This window comes from Nansenia antarctica (assembly GCF_963989245.1).
Source record: "Nansenia antarctica genome assembly, chromosome: 12".
Classification (NCBI taxonomy): Eukaryota; Metazoa; Chordata; class Actinopteri; order Argentiniformes; family Microstomatidae; genus Nansenia; species Nansenia antarctica.
In genome coordinates this window covers 13,980,752-13,997,800 of record NC_137682.1, presented here as the reverse complement: position 1 = coordinate 13,997,800, position 17,049 = coordinate 13,980,752, and the positions used below count along the sequence as shown (strand labels likewise).

The following is a 17,049-nucleotide window of genomic DNA, read 5'->3' as shown; positions in this document are numbered from 1 at the left end:
GATGCATTCTGAGTAAGCAATGATATGCTTTCATTCTTCTCATCTGCTGTGTTTTATAGACATTAATGCATCACTGGACACTTTGCACAACTCAGAATGCTCAGAATAGCTGTGGACTCTTGCTGTACATTCCCCATTGATATGCATTTACCATGTTTTTTTTAGTTTTTTTAAAGAGCAAGCCATGTCAGAACTGCTTTGAGGTTGTCTCTACAATTCAATAAATGTTGAGCCAGTTAGGCTTGTTTACAATGACATTTGTTTCCTTCATCTAAATGTTACGTTCTGGTCTTTTGAAAAATAAAAATCAGGGTGACCTTTCCAACATTGTTTCCTCAGTTTTTCTACCACTACTAGTATTGCTGCTCTAGAAAATGTCTGACATCGCCATAATAATATTAATATATTATTTCAAAGTGAATAACTTTGACTGCTTTAGGAGTGTTGTATCAAAACGTACTCAGGACAAAAGAATAGGACTGGGTGAGTTCTTGCTGCTTTACTTTAATTTGCATATGGGACAACTGATTTCCATCGAGTCTCCTTCAAATGACTTTCTTGGAGTAGTTGCTGATCTCATGTGTCCCAGCAATGGAATACACTCTATTACAATGTTCGCTGTACAATCAATTTGCATCCTCAACCAAATCAATTTGCATCTTCAACTAAAACTGTGTGCCTTCTGGTCACATTGTCTATCCCACAATCAAATCTAATAATTACAGTCTCAACTAGTGACCAAATACATTGAGGTCAAAATAATGAAATATTGGTCTTGGATGTATTTATCTAACACCACTAAAACAGTTGGGTAGGCAAAACAATGATAACCAGGTATCAAAAACATGGAGGTAGGTTTTTTTTAGGGAGGAAAATGTCATTGATCCAAGATCTATAGCTTATGGTTTTTAAATGTGACATCTTGCAGGCTGGGAGCTACATAGTTTCTACGGATGGAGAGGTGGGGCAGGTGCTCATAGGCATGTCTCCTTATCAACAAAGTCAAAATACGTCTAAAGCACTCTAGGATCAATAAAAAAACACTTTTATTAGAACTACATCTTACTTAATTGCACTCCAAATCTATCTTGTTTGATGAAGTGACATAGCATCAGCACTGATAAGGCACAATAGAGAGAGGCCAACGCAAGCCAGTCCAAAGCAGCCACTGACAGACAGCGGGGTGGATTTCGCCAAGCGTCAACGGGGGCTGCAGGAATGACGGACAATATTCCTTTACAACCAGTGAGACACAAAAAAAGACACGACAATAAAAACAGGAATGGGTAAGAACACTATGGGCGTTGAATAGAATGTAAATGTAATGACTGAGAACGATTTTAGGCGGAGTGAGAGGCTGTGTTATTTCGCTTGTCCGCTACTAACGAATGAATGTAATTGTTTACAATAGCGCGGAACTGTAGCTGACATTATATATAACGTTCATACAGAATATGCGTATTGTAACCACATTTTGTAAAACAAGTGATTGACGGGCAACTTGCAGTCCCCACCCCCCCATGTCCCCCACATCTCCAATGCTGTCAATGGAGCCTCCACCTCGGCACCAGCTCCCCAGTCAAACCACGGAAGGCTTCCCTGAATGGCTCCGCCTCCCCGGGATGACTGCACACAGAACCGGATAGCCAACGCCAGACCGCTCAGCTATTTCCATGCCAATGTAGTTCCATTGTTGTAGACGCTCTCTTTTTATTATCGTTGTTGTTATAAATATACTATGTAAGTTTAACGTAGTGGAAGTGAAGCATTTCAATAGGAACATAGCCCGGATGTTATATTGCTGGAAGGTGACATTGGCGGTATGACAGTTGTAAAAAGGTTAGAATGTTGGAGATGGGGAACATAATGCCCCCTCAAAGCTGTGTTTTATTTTACAGATGTGACTGAAGATCTTTATATTATTTTCTTTCCATTTTAATGTTTTCAAATAAAAATATCTGTTTATTTTAAGTGTGTATTTATTTCAACCTGTCCCATAAGCATAGTCACGAAAACACTTTTTATTACTCATGTTTGAAACGGTTGCCTCTGATTCAGTTCTTTCTACTGGCCTTTGAAAAGCGTTCAAGAGAGAAGTTGATAATCGAAATGATAGCCTACGTATACAACAATGTATAGTATTAGGCCCATGACATTGGGAGGAAGAGAAACTCGAAAATGCGAACAATGTACAGCGCTTCTCGGAACGTTTCTCTCTTTTATAGTTGCAGTGGATTGAATTGCTTAGCCTCGACACATATCCTTAACCCTGACACCAAGCTGCTCAGCCACATGGGGTATACTAGTGAAATACACTGACGAGTCAAAAGATGATGACCACCTGCCTAATATGCTAATATCGTGAGCTTAAAATGATAAGGTTCTATCTCCGTTTAGAATGATAAGGTTCTATCTCCGTTTAGAATGATAAGGTTCTATCTCCGTTTAGGGCAGTTCAGAGATATTGAGCGTCAAAGTTTTTACATTCCGTTATGTTTTGTGAGATGGAACCTTTGTGTTTTATGAATTACTAACTCAAAAATGTCAACATTTAAAAAATAACACCACACAGGCATTAATAAACACCTAATGGATCAGATTATGTCAAAAACTCAATTTTGACAAAAATGGAGATAGAACCTTATAATTCTAACGTCACGGTGATAGACTCTCCAAGGCCCTTGAAGGTGTCCTGTGGTATCTGGCACCAAAACACTAGCAGCAGGTCCTTCATGTCTTGTAAGTTAGAGTTAGGTAGAGAGATTGGCACATCCCACAGACGCTCAATCGGATGTGTGGTTTGTCTATATGCATGTGTGTAATGAGCGATAATGTCAAATACTCTGACCAAGGGAAGGACAGGCTTTAGAATGTAAAACAGGCTGTAGGATGCTATGACAAATGTGTTGATGTCTCCCGTGTTCTATTTGTATCGGTCGATATGGACAACTATTGTTACTGTTGCACAGTAGGCCTATTAAAAACATATAAATTAAACATTTGACACTAAAATTGAGGTTTGCACTTGTGTTAGGCCAGTATCAGGTGCTGTTTTGCCTACATTTCTCCAACCCAATCGTTGGAATGTATTTAACTATTTTGGTTAAATTAAGTTATTTCTAAGTTGAATATGTGTCTTATTGTGAATAATAAGAATATGCAGACAAAGCGCAGCCCACGTAGCATTCTAAAGATGCACAGATGTCTCGTGCTGAAGCACCGTTGATTTCATTCAACTGCAAAACAATGTTGGACTAATGGGACTTCTGCTTTTTGTGTGTTTAATAACCTCTCCATCGCATGCAGATTGTTGAATGAAGCGGTTCCAGATGATTATTAATTGAAATTGAGAAACAAGCTGCAAACAATCTTACACAACCGATAAAACATGTTCAGACTGCCAATTGCTTGACGAAATGTAAACATTAAAGAGATGATCCATCCTTTTCAACATCCATAGTCATTATTTCGTAGCTGTTTTTTTGCATTCTTTCATTTGGAGGCATTTTCTTTGGCAATAGATAGTGATCTCTTTTCATGGTCAGTTTTATTGCGTTGGACATCAAATCAAATACAATAAAAGTTTATTTGGCGACATGAGCCTTCGTCATTAACTTGTTTTACAAATGAGAAACGTTTACATTGGATACACTCAGGCTCGTGGCCAGACTCATATTGCAGAGAATGTATTTGTGGTAAAAAAATAATAATAATTGCAGTCGGTAGCCTATTTGAAAAGCAAACATATCAGGGTCCTTATCTGTAAATCTTGATTCCTATTCAACCATTTCACAGCATTCCTTCTTGGCATTGGTTGTATACCCGCACATCGTTCATGGTCTTGGGAAAATCCAGGGATAGGGACATTCAATAGTACTTAAAGTTCGTTTTCACTATAGCAGCTCATATGGTGACGTCTGATGTCTTAATCTTATATCATTTCGTGAATAGATTGCCACCGTCTCACGTTAGACATTAAAATGTATCTGTGCATTCTACACATTAATCTTGTTAGAATGTCATTGCACTAGGCTACACATGGCTTGGAAAGTTGCCATAGTTATTGTGTGAATATTCAATAAAAAGGGAAATTAAGACAGAGAATTAAGCCCTGGGTGGTCTCAAACTCACCTGACCATTGCCATTTTAAAATGTTTTGGTATTTCTTCGGTACACGTTTGTTCCTTCATTTGAATTCTTGTTTAAATCACTCAACGAAATGTAACGACATGCGGGGATACGGGATAGGGTACATTGAGGTAGCCTAAGTGGTTTTATTTGTTTTTCTCAGCATCAAACCATTCGCTTTTTCTCAATTGATTCTAACACAACTGTCAAAACCTCTGTCTGTGTTTCTAAACTATTTTCATTGTCTTCACACAAGACATTGCTTGCAAAATGTATACAAAAAGCTACATTTTCATGTGATATTAGTTGTCACATTTACAACAATATTTTCCAAGATATTTTCTCCAGACTGGATTAGTGATATAATAAATATTTCGGCCTGGAGAGGATTAATAACGAACATAATTTCTTATGGCATTGATGTTTTTAAAGGAAATTGTTACATACAGTATTTTTTTTACTTAATATTTGGAAATCAGAAATCAGAAATCAATCACTTCCTGTAATCATGAATGAGTTTCTTACACCTCTCTACTGGAATTTTGGACCACTCTTCTTTTTGCCAACTGCTCCATGTCTCTGTCTCCAGGTTCTTAAACCATTTCTGGGTGTTTTTTGATGTAAGCTTTGGGTCATTGTCCTGCTGGAAGACCCATGACCTCTGACGGAGACCCAGCTTTCTGACACTGGTCCCTACATTGCGCCCCAAAATTATTTGGTATTCTTCAGATTTCATGATGCCATGCACACAGTCAAGGTATTCGGTGCCAGAAGCAGCTAAGCAACCCCAAAACATCTGTGAACCTCCACCATGTTTGACTGTAAGGACGTGTTCTTTTCTTTGAAGGCCTCTTTTCGTTTTCTGTAAACAGTAGAATCATGTGCTTTACCAAAAAGCTCTATTTTGGTCTCATCTGTCTACAGGTCGTTCTCCCAGAATGATTTCGGCTTCCCCAGGTAAGTTTTGGCAAACTCCAGTCTGTTTTTTTTATGTCAGCAGTGGGGTCCTCCTGGGTCTCCTACCATAGCGTTCTATTTCATTCAGATGACGACGGATAGTGCAAGCTGGCACTGTTGTACCCTGTGTCTGCAGGTCAGCTTGAAGTTGTTTGGAAGTTGATTGAGGTTTTTTATCCACCATTCGAACAATCCTTCGTTGCAATCTTTCATAATTTTTTCTCTTCCGTCCACGTCCAGGGAGGTTAGCTACAATTTAAGAGTGAAAACAAACCACGGTAAAGCAGCATTCAGTCACTCTGCTGCATGCTCCTGGAACAAACTCCCTGAAGAAATCAAACAGGCCCAAACCCTACAAATATTTCAAACTAAGCTAAAAACCTTTATGTTCTATGCCTTCTATCCATTAACTATTATCTCTTTTTTTACTGAGTTACATGCTAAGCTTGTCAGTGTTAACTAGTATATATATAGAATGTAAAATGTGATACGATCTGGTGAAAAGGGCCACATGTAGGCAATTCTCAAGTAAATTTGGCGCAAATTAGCAGTTTTAGGATCACTAAATAATAATCATTTGTGAATTGGATTCACTGTCTCGTCTGCCATAGGCTACTGAGTAAGTGATACATGGCTTGTAAACAAACATACGTTTTAGGACGTGCTCACAAGGACTATGTGATCATCTGATTGTGAAAGGGGTAACAAGACGGCAGCTGATTTAATGTTTGGACTTTTACTTAAAATGTTAAATAAATGTCAGTGTTGTTGAAAATCAATGACACACTCGCTAGTCAATAACACAGCTTGTTTTGTGAGCCTGCTAACAATGTAAAGTAGTGTTAGAATTAACTAGGTAGCAGTGGAGATTACTAATCCATTGCATTGCAATATTTTGGCTTGACTAGTGAGTGTGTGTTTTCAACGTTGAAATGTACTTTCGTGTTTCAAAATAAAAGTTTTGATTGGTTGCCGACTTGTTCCTCCTTTCACCAGCTGTCACAATTATGTGTAGTTATGTGTTTTTAGCTGTTCTATTCTGTTCAGTTTTTTGATGTTCTATCAGCATGTTGTGATAAACATGCAGTTAGATGTTCGTAGTGATGTTCCTTTTTAGTGCTAGCTTACTAGCAGCTGTTTTGTTTGTGTTTTGACTTTGACTTTGATTTTCATAATCTGGAAAAAACAGAAACATTTACCAGACCCTGTCACAAATGTTGTTATTCAACTTTGGGAGGATTCAAACAGACTGTGCAGTGTGGATATTACTCTTTCCCCTGTTTGAGACTGCAGCATATGAGCTTTTCTATGTAGAGGTAGTTAGTCAAGTCAGTTTATTTACTGCAACATCATGGCTTTTTGCTGGGACTGTTGTTAGAGGCTGAAGCTCTACAGGAAGCTAAAACAGAACTGGAACTATTTGGGTCAGAGAGATGAGGCCAACCGCAGTTTACAGTGTGTTCACTTGCGCACGCACGCACGCACGCACACACACACACGCACGCACGCAAGCATGCACACACACAAACACACGCACAGGTCTTAGTGACATAACTCCCAACTGTTTAGCAACAGTAATAGAGTGTTATTTATTTAAGTGTACACACAATCCTCCTTCCTTTTAAGTCGGAATAGTGGCTAAGGGCATTGCAGAATTGTGGAGAATAAATGCCGATAAAGAACAGCTCCATCTAGAGATGGGAGAGAGGCTGTTGTTAGTGTGTAGGTGTGAGTGTGGGTGTTTGCATGTGCAGGTACACACATACTATAGCTTGATGTGTATGACTGTGCACTTACACTAGGCCTTATTGACAGGCCCCACTCCTTCCAGGAACCATTAAGCCTATCTGAGTTGGAGAGGGGGAGGAGGGGTGCAACAACTCCCCATCCACACAAATGTTGGCCAAAATGTCTTCTGCTCCCTATAAATGCTCCACTGGGCATGGAGACATCACTGTGTTTTATGACTAAATAATCTGTTCTGAAAGAGGGAGCATTCAGTACTGATGCCTCATGCCAGACACATTAATCTCACACTGTAGAATCCAAACTAAATCTCTCACAAGCTCCATATGTAAATTAATATGCTGGTCATAACTTTCATTTATCATTTGCAGGCTTTACTATGTTGAAGTGAATAAAATATCCTGTACTCTGTGTTAAAATATAAATGCTTGAAACTTGGATCATCATTACCAGTGGCGGCTGGTGGTGATACTGAGTGGGGGGGCTAATAAATCCATTAGGCCTAGGGTCTATACCAGGGGTGGGCAATTAATTTTCACAATGGGCCACATGAGAAACCGGGACTATTGTGGAGGGCCGGACCAGTAGGCTGAACTTAATTCTGCTCAATATTACTTTTATCGCTTTATAAAAAGCAGTAAATTATATGATTTTGACTAGCTGCTACTGGTAAGAATACATGTTATGATAAGGCTATGAAAATGTGGAGTAGGTCAAATATAGAAGAGCAAGAGGACTCATTTAAACACAGGGAAGTAAATGCAGCTATAGTTTTGACCTTTTGCAACATCAGTTTGTGCCTATTATTTATTAACATTACATACATACAACATTATGAGTCACAGTGTAGTATTTCTACCTTCTGAAATGATGGCTAGGACTGGTGATATCAAGCAAAAGGTTCTTAATATACAAATCTGCTGACATACACTTGTGATCACTTTCTTTTTCAATAAAACGAGCTATTAGATATTCACTTTCAATTCAATGTACAATTCACATTTCTCAAAAACAACAAACTGTCAACTTCTTTCTACAAGACATTCTGGAACCTGCAGTTCTTCTTCTTCTTAGCTAATACAACAGAAATGTACTTCTGTCAATCAATCATGTAACATATTAATCAATCTATTTTAACTGTGAATCAATCATGTAACACATTAATCAATCTAATTGAACTGTGAATCAATCATGTAACACATTAATCAATCTATTTTAACTGTGAATCAATCATGTAACATATTCATCAACCTATTTTAACTGTCTAACTAACTATAAAGTTACAACACACAGAGCTAAGCATCTGAGTAGAAAAAGCAACAAGTGCTTTTGATATTTTTCAGTTCTTTTTTGTGTTCAGTGAGAAAAGTCCAGTCTGCCTTGGGCTTGAACAAGTGCACTGAAGTCTGGTTGAATGTCTGAGGTGGAGATGCGAAGGACAGCTGACAGGTGATCATCAGTGAGAGAGGATCTGTATCTGGATTTGTTGAACTTCATCACTGAGAATGTTTGTTCACATGTGTAGGTAGATCCCATCATAGTTAGCTAGATTACTTACTTAGCTAGCTTACCTTTACTTATCAAATGTACATTTTGTGATATAAACGCAGTGCACTATAGTGTGATATGGTGTTTTCTCCTCACAAAGACATCCTGTAGAAAACCACAGAGAGATACAAAGACAGAGACAGGGCCAACAATTCTCTTTAAAGTGCAGAGATGGTCTCGTCATACCTGTGACATGCTTGTTGTAGGTGTGTGGGTGTGTATTGCATGTGTAGTCTTATATTTACTTTAAATAATTTGGTTGAAATAGATCATGAGTAAAACTTCTGAGTTCAGACTGTTTATTCAATCAAAGTTGCATTTACAGGTTATAGCACTCCTCAGCTGGGTGGAAAGGAAGAGGTCTGTTCAGCTGGTGGTAAAGAAAAAAGAGAAAGAGCTTTGTTCAGCTCACATATTTGTATACCTCCAATGATATGCTAATAGAAGTCTATGACAAGGCATATATACAGGCCTATACAGGCCTATCACACGCCAGAGGGTCAAGGTGTGAAAGGGAGTTACGTTACATACAGTGTCACTCAGGTTAAAGGTCAGGGGGAAGGTCACAGGAAGGGAGGCCATCTTGAACATGCGCTATGACAAAGAAATGACCATGTGACTTCTAGGACAAAGGAATGCTAATTCATAAACCCCCCCCCTTGTTAGTAGAATCCTTACAGAACTATACAGATCTATGAATGTGTGTGCAATAAGACAAATGCTACAGGTCTATACATAGGTTTATGTGTGTGTGTTAAAATATACCACACATGGAATCAAGATGTCAAAGACACAGTACAGTAGTGTTCTATTAGGTGAGATCCTGTTCTAGAGACGTTGTTGCTTTATTGCCTTAACTCTGGTATTGACCATGTCTGCTTAAAAACTCCCCTTCTCTGCTGAAGCCTTCTGCACATTCAAACACACATAAGCGTGCAAGCACTCACACTCACGCAAACACACTCGCTGCTGAGTCCCACCACAGGTGACCCATTTACCACTTCCCACATCTTGAGTAACTGTGGTGTTTATGTTGTAGACTAGAGGAACAATGTGGGTGGCTATGACGGAACACAGGCGAGGTAGCTGACAGTTTAAACACATCCACCTAATGCTCTGCTGAGTGAGTGGTGTCAAGTAAGCGTGGGAGGTACCTTAGAGGTAGTTTAGATTTAGATTTAGAGAGTGCAACTGATATAAGGCCTTGTCAATACCATACTGTTTTTTATTCATATTGTCTTATATACTGTATCTCACAGTACAAAGAGGAACAGATACAGAGTGAATCATACATTTCAAGCAAACTTTTCACTGTCAGTCACAGGTACAGGCCCACTGTACAATACATAATGCAAACTCATGAGAAGGATGGTTTTGAATGGTCAGACATGGTCAACATACAGTGTGTTGATACTGAAGACAACAGTAGGATAATAATGGCACAGAGCTCAACTATCTTTCCAATCTTTGTGAAAAAATAGTCACACAGCAGTACCTTTCTAAGTCAAAGGGAACATCATCTTTGTTCTGAAACACGCCATCTCATGGATTAGAAGAAAAATTATTTTGTTAGTGTAAGCATTCGATTGGCTGCCCAGTAGGTCACAAACGGAACAAAAACGTTTCTATGTTGTTGTGAGGCCTGAGTCACTATTTCATTTGACAAGGTGGGATGTTATCTTGTCTATCAGGTGCCACTTATCATGAACAATGTTGGAAGGGCAAGCTTGTCTTATTATGGCCCTTGGTCTTGGAATGACCTACAGACTACTTTTAAATTAGAGGCCCTTATTTCCATAAGTATCTTCAAGCGTAGATTAAAGGATGTGGTCACCGCTCGATGTACCTGCTTTGGTTAGACTTCTCAATGTTTTAATCACCTTGTAAATACCCCTACCATTGTTTGTCTATTGTATTGTTGCCACTGTCTTATGTCCTGTCTTGTTATTTGAACTGTTTTTTAAGCTACTATTTTGACCCTGTCTTGGCCAGGTCTCTCTTGTAAAAGAGGTTTTAACCTCAATGTGACTTCCTGGTAAAATAAAGGTTAAAAAAAATAATGAAAAAAAGTCACAAAGCATAAGTCAGCCAAAAAGTCCATAATTATGTTCAGTGTACAATTCAGATTATTTAAACATATAATTTTCTGTAGTGTAAGTTTTTTGTTCAAGCTTTATTTTGTCCCCGCAGGTTTAGGCCTGACACTGCACTGTATACTGAGGATCGCCTATAAAGGGTTGCATGGTGTGTAAAGGCCTGTCATGGAGCAGCATCACATGACATCTGAATGACTCAACGAGAGACTGACTGGCCAGAGAAACACAGAGGACGTCTTCATCTCCATTAGATCCAGTGTCTCCTCAACAGTCAACTTCATCATGGTCAACAGCCCACACACTTGAGAATGAGAACATGACTGATCACACTGATACATGTGAAAAGGGCCAGAAGGACTGACTGAGATGTAGAGAGGACCACAGTAGCAGGCCACAGAGTTCAGTACTGTATGTACAGTAAGAATCTCACTGTGTGAGTACGTGTTCAAGGGGCAATCTGAGATCGCCACATTTACTTTGTTTTAAATGAATGATATAAAGCCATTGATTCTTGAAGAATACCATTTATAAATGCCTCACACAAGAGAGGGCCCTATCTATGACCAGGGGCCTCATTTATAGGAAGTACTTTGGATCAAATTTGATCTTACCCGTGGCGTATGTCGAAAACCACGTCTGGTTAGTTGTCATGATCAAACGTTACAAATGCAACTTACCGAGAAGCCACCCTTCTCTGCCCTCTCCCGCTTCCAGACGAACGCCTACCCTATATTCAACTTTGTAGATGTTTGTAAGTCTCTCCAGGCGTCAAGGTCACATTCCTGAGCTGTTTTGTTCCTCTCCATTTGCTCAGTTTATAATGACACATTGATCCATCCAGATCCATACACTGTGTAATTGATTCCTATACAAATCAGAGACCCTATGAAAAATAAATATTAATTCCAAAATGACATGAACTATAATCCTTGCATTAAAATGGACTCAATTCAATTTGTGTTGAGAATCCTGTCCAGGAATCATTTAGACAGCAGTGATCAGTGTGAGAAGAGTCCTGAGGCTGGGTCTCCTTCACAGAGCTGTGTCTATAACCTCCCCAAGAGGAACCTCAGCCTCTCTGTTGCTGGGACTTACTACTGTGCTGTGGCCTCGTGTGGGGAGATTCTGTTTGGAGTGAAGGGAGCTTGAAGGTACCAAGCTGGAAATTGAAGGTGAGAATGCCCAAAGGCGTTCATATATAATATTTTAAACAATTATTATTTTTCACCTGTAGAATTCTCTCCTTTTGAACTGCATGTATTTTCTCCTATCCAACTGGATTTCTGGAGTATATCATCTTTGCTCTTGTTCATCATCATCTTGGTAGTAACTAACATTGTCCTGCTTCTCCTGTGGAGGAGAGCTCTGCAAAATTGTAAGTAGTTTGCCAAAGTGTGTTTGTGTCTTTTGAAACCTCACTGAATGTTTCATGTTCTGCAATATCTAGCTTGTAGTTCTATTCTTCTATTCATGATTACAGGTGCAATGTCACCACTTGTTGGTAGACAGCTGAGGGATGGGGCTGGAGATGTAACTACTCTCAATTTCCTAGACAGAGCTATGGATGCAGATTTGACAGTTCTACCGTTAAAGTGTTGTATTGAAATTATTTAATACCTACACAAAGCAATGCTCTTATTCATAACTTTGGAAAGATGTTTGTCACTGCTTTTGTTTGCAAATGTAAGAGCATTTATTCACAAATCTTTAGCCATATTTACAAATAATTTTGCATTGATTAAAATAATGATTTACAAATACAAATCAAGAGGTGTTTGTGTGTGGATAATAAATTATATTTGTGTTTTTTATTAACTTTATTTATTTACAATAATATCAGTAGTAATCTACCTCCATAAAAGATGGCTAATGTTTAAAACAACTCTAATCAACTATATCACACTGAATATTGTTTTTGTATTTTATATTAATAAAATAGTCAAGCCAAAATATTTCAATTCAATGGATTCGGTGAGCAATCCCCCCTACTACCTAGTTAGTGTAGAGTTGAGATTTTTTATTATTATTCCCCCATACATTAAAAAGAGTTGTTTCACAAATGAAATCCTCAACATTGATCCAAGTGTTTCTGACTGTTTAACTGACAATGTATTAGAAATCGTGAACTGCTCTCTATCAACTGGCATTTTCACCACTCCCCTAAAATCTGCCATTATAAAACCACTAATTAAGAAAGGAAAGTAATATAATTCTGTTTTTCTGAAATTTCAGACCAATATCTAACCTTCCATTTCTAAGTAAATTATTGTGAAAGTACGAAAGACTTGTATTAGAGTAGTTTAAATCTTATCGAGCTGGTAGACATTTCTCTGTTGTCCTGGGAGACTCTGTTTCTGATCATGTTGACATCACATGTGGGGTCCCTCAGGGGTCTATTCTTGGTCCCTTGCTCTTCTCCCTGTACATGATCCCATTGGTGTAAAAAAAAAAAACATGGTGGAAATGTTCATAGTTATGCTGATGATACTCAGCTGTACATATCAGTATTGCCTGATAATTCCCATGCACTCAGCTCGCTGGAGAATTGTCTCCGAGATATAAAACTTTGGATGTCCAACAATTTTCTACAATTAAATCAGGACAAAACTGAGATTCTTTTCATTGGACCAAACCACAAAAAGACAAATTGTTGAATATTGTTGGAACCTTGCTTTCAAACTGCAAACATGAAGCAAAGAATCTAGGTGTGATTATAGATTCTGACTTAAGCTTTGAGCCTCACATTAAATCTATCACTAGAAATGCTTTTTTAAATCAAAATTTAGACATTTTCTCCGGCAAGCTGATGCAGAAGTGTTAATACATACTTTTGTTATTACCCGTTTGGACTATGGTAACGGTCTCCTTTCTGGTCTTCCGAAGAAATCTATTGGCCAGTTGCAATTAGTCCTGGCACACCCCCAGAATATCTGAAAGACCTTTTGCTAGCATATCAGCCCAATAGAGCTCTCAGGTCTTCTACTGCTGGCTTTCTCTGTGTACCACATGTACAAAAGAAGAGATTTGGTGAGGCTGCATTCTCATTTTATGCACCCAAATTGTGGAATGCACTGCCAGTTTACATTAGGGATGCAACTTCTATTTTCAAGTCAAGACTAAAAAACATTTCTTTTAATATTGCCTTTAAATAACTAAATTATTAAATGATGATTATATAATGATTTTTCTAAGGAAAAGTACTATAGCAGGAAAAGTGCTATAGAAATAAAGGTTATTATTATTATATTATTAGTACTATTATTTAAATGTTTCTGAATAAAAGTCTGAACATTTTATAATTGGTTGCCGACTTGTTCACACTTTCACCAGCTGCTGTCACAATATTCTCTTGGGATATTTTTAAACTCATATTGTCTGTGTAATGTGCCATTATTAATAAAGAAGGGAATTGTATATCAAGTTTTTTTTCTTCATATTTATTGGTTGAAAGTATTAGGTCTGAACAGAAACATTATGAGGTCTTCAAAGCCAACATGTATCAAATTGTATCTCAACATTTTAGCCTTACTGGTAAAGTATACATATTCAGTTACCTGTTGAGACACCTATCTTTTAAAATCTATCTTATGAATTTACATTCTAGCCCAAGCAGAGAAATACTGAAAAGTTAACACAACATAAAGCACATTTGCTTTATTTATTACATTTGAATAGTAAAAGGATTGAGAAATGTACTGGATCATTATTTCTTTGCAAGGTAGAAGACAATACAAACAATCAGGCAAATGAGCAGAACTCCGGTTCTGATGATGGAGAGCCAGACCAGGATTCTCAAGTCTTCACTCTCAACATACAGCTTGGTCCCGTTCCCGAACAGAATCTCCCCACACGAGGCCACAGCACAGTAGTAAGTCCCAGCATCGGAGAGGCTGAGGTTCCTCTTGGGGAGGTTATAGACACAGCTCTGTGTAGTAGGAGACCCAGCCTCAGGACTCTTCTCACACTGATCACTGCTGTCTCCGTGGGCATAAAGGATTCCTGGATGGGATTCTCCGGAGCCATGTCTGAACCAATAGACACTGTGTCCTCCTGCACAGGCCCCAGTGTGGATTGTACAGTTCATAGTCACAGAGTCTCCTGGATGGACTGAATCAGACACAGGCTGCTGCTGTACAACTATTCCAATTTGGGACCCTTAGCCAAAGAGGAAGGTTTAAGGTCAGCAAATATATTTTATAAATGTCCCAATGCAACACTTTAATGCATTTCATTTTGGAATTTTGAAATGTAAAACAATTAAGAAGATTAAAGACCAAACTCTGTACCTTTTACATTGAGAATTACTCCTTTTCCAAATTCCACTACATTTGAGTGAGCACTCCCACAGTAATAGTTAGCTGAATCGGAGAGCTTCAAGGCTGAGATCTTTAGGTGATTCACTCCTTTGCCACTTTGCACTGAAAATCGAGGGTTATCCTTAAACGTATGGTGAATTGTGGCATTTCTATCATACTTATAGATGGTTGATATGAGCTGAGGGTTGTCTCCGAAGGTTTGCTTGTACCAGGAGAAGTGCATTGCCATCTCATCATGATAGTAACAGTGCAAAGTCACTGTGTCCCCAACACTGGCTGACTTGAGACCGGTGTCCTGTTGTATGGCTGGGGACAGTGGAACCACCACATGAACTAGAACCACAAGAAAAAAACATGATATGGATTATTCTACCTGTTATATACTATATATAAGTGTTATATAGACCTCAAAAATACAAAGAAATAGACTTACAAATGTGTTCAAGAAGAAGAAAAATCATACACAATGTGAACATCGTTGAAGCTGTCATCCTCCTCAAAACCCTCTCAGAACCTCCTGTGTCTTGAGTGACAAAATCTTCACAGCACATCAAAATCGGGGTTGCAGTTGATTGGTTGCTGGTAAGGATAGCAACTTTTTTGCTGACGTCTCATACTCAAGCAAACATCGTTGTTTTAATGGGCATTGATTATTGATAACAAAATAAATGCTAGTAGTGGAACAATGACAATTGTGTGAAATATCTGTCAGGGTGATGGCACATACAGTATAGATATTTTTAACAATGCAATGATAGAATAATCTGTATAGGGTTAGAGCAGTGAGCAGTGAATACAATGCGGAAGGTAAGTACATGCCCCTGTGGTGACATGACCTAACCCAGATAGAGAGCAGATGGCCAAAGACGGAGCTGAGCATTTCGCTGGTCTGACACAATCAGAAATATCTATAGGCCTACTTTCAAGCTCAGAAATTGAACTTTGGGTGGAGCTGAGCATTTTGGTGGTCTGACACAATCAGAAATATCTGAGGTGGCCCCACCACCTCTGCACCAACACGGCTGTCACGTCTCTTCACTATACTGGCTCCCTGCTGGTGGAACGAGCTTTCTGCGGCTGTCAGAATCACTCCCCATCTTCCATGGGAGACTGAAGACCCATCTCTTCAGGCTACAACTTAACTGTTCCTCCTGAGACATCTACTACTCCCTTGTACAGGTTCCCCAGTGTCTATTCATATTTTACAAATTCTTCCTTCTTCTAGCATGATGACTGCCAAGGCCCCTGGTATGAGCATAGATTCCTTTTCCTTCTACGACTGGTGGATAGATGATTCACTTACGTCAAATGTATTGATTGTAAGTCGCTTTGGAATAAGGCGTCTGCTAAATGCCAAAAATGTAAATGTAAATGTTGGATGCTCTGGTCATCTCCCTGGAGAAGTTTGACCCTGGGGTGAAAGGATCAGACAGACACACACCCATTTGTATGCAAATCAAGAAATCAGGCCTATAAAAACAAATAACAAATTGCAAAATGACATTAACTATTATCCTTGCATTAGGACTCAATCCAAGTTATTGAGTGATTTGCTTTGGATTTTAGCTAATTTGTGTCATATAAGGGTCTGAATACTTATGTACATGAGGTATTTCTGTGTTTAAATTTGAATACATTTACTGACATTTCAAAAAACGTGTTTTCACTTTGTCATTCTGCTGTATTGTGTGCAGATTGATGCCAAATTATTTTAATTTAATCAATTTTAAAAAGTGAAGGGGTCTGAATACTTTCCGAAGGCATACATGTATAGGCTATTTGAATTTGCTACATGAAATTGGCTATAGGTTTACCTTTTTTCTACGATTATATTCCTGATTTATATTTTTAAAAGTTCTAAACTTAGAAACCTATATCTTTTTTAAATAAATCATTTAATTCCACATCTTTGGCATGCTCAGTTGGCCAAATTAACTTAATTTACAAGAATGCTTTATAGTGCAATATATGTTTTAGATGGTTATATGCCTTTATCAATTACTCAATGACTGGAGATCAAATAAAAAATGAACTGAACATGTTTTTCATTTGGACATTACTGGGCAAGATTAGAGATAAATTAAATTGGATGAATATAAAAACAAACAAAAAAACAAACAGTGAAAGGGCACCGGCTGGAGAAACATGTGACAGAAGCGCCATCCGTCGCTGCTTCGGTTACTTCTCTGACATTTTACTGAACTATGAATTTAATGTTAGAAGTCAACCAACAAGAAATATATATCGATTTTGCATAC

The 17,049-nt window shown here is 38.3% G+C and overlaps 1 protein-coding gene across 1 annotated transcript; it reads right to left on the bottom strand.

The window, feature by feature from the left end:
* Positions 1–14,178: 14,178 nt before the first annotated feature.
* On the bottom strand, positions 14,179–15,020 carry LOC308168880 (uncharacterized protein; the record flags this gene model as incomplete). The annotated part of the gene is made up of 2 exons (XM_080543523.1): positions 14,179–14,612; positions 14,750–15,020. 2 exons carry the CDS (start codon positions 15,018–15,020, stop codon positions 14,179–14,181), a joined length of 705 nt encoding a protein of 234 aa, XP_080399649.1.
* Between the last annotated feature and the right edge of the window lie 2,029 nt (positions 15,021–17,049).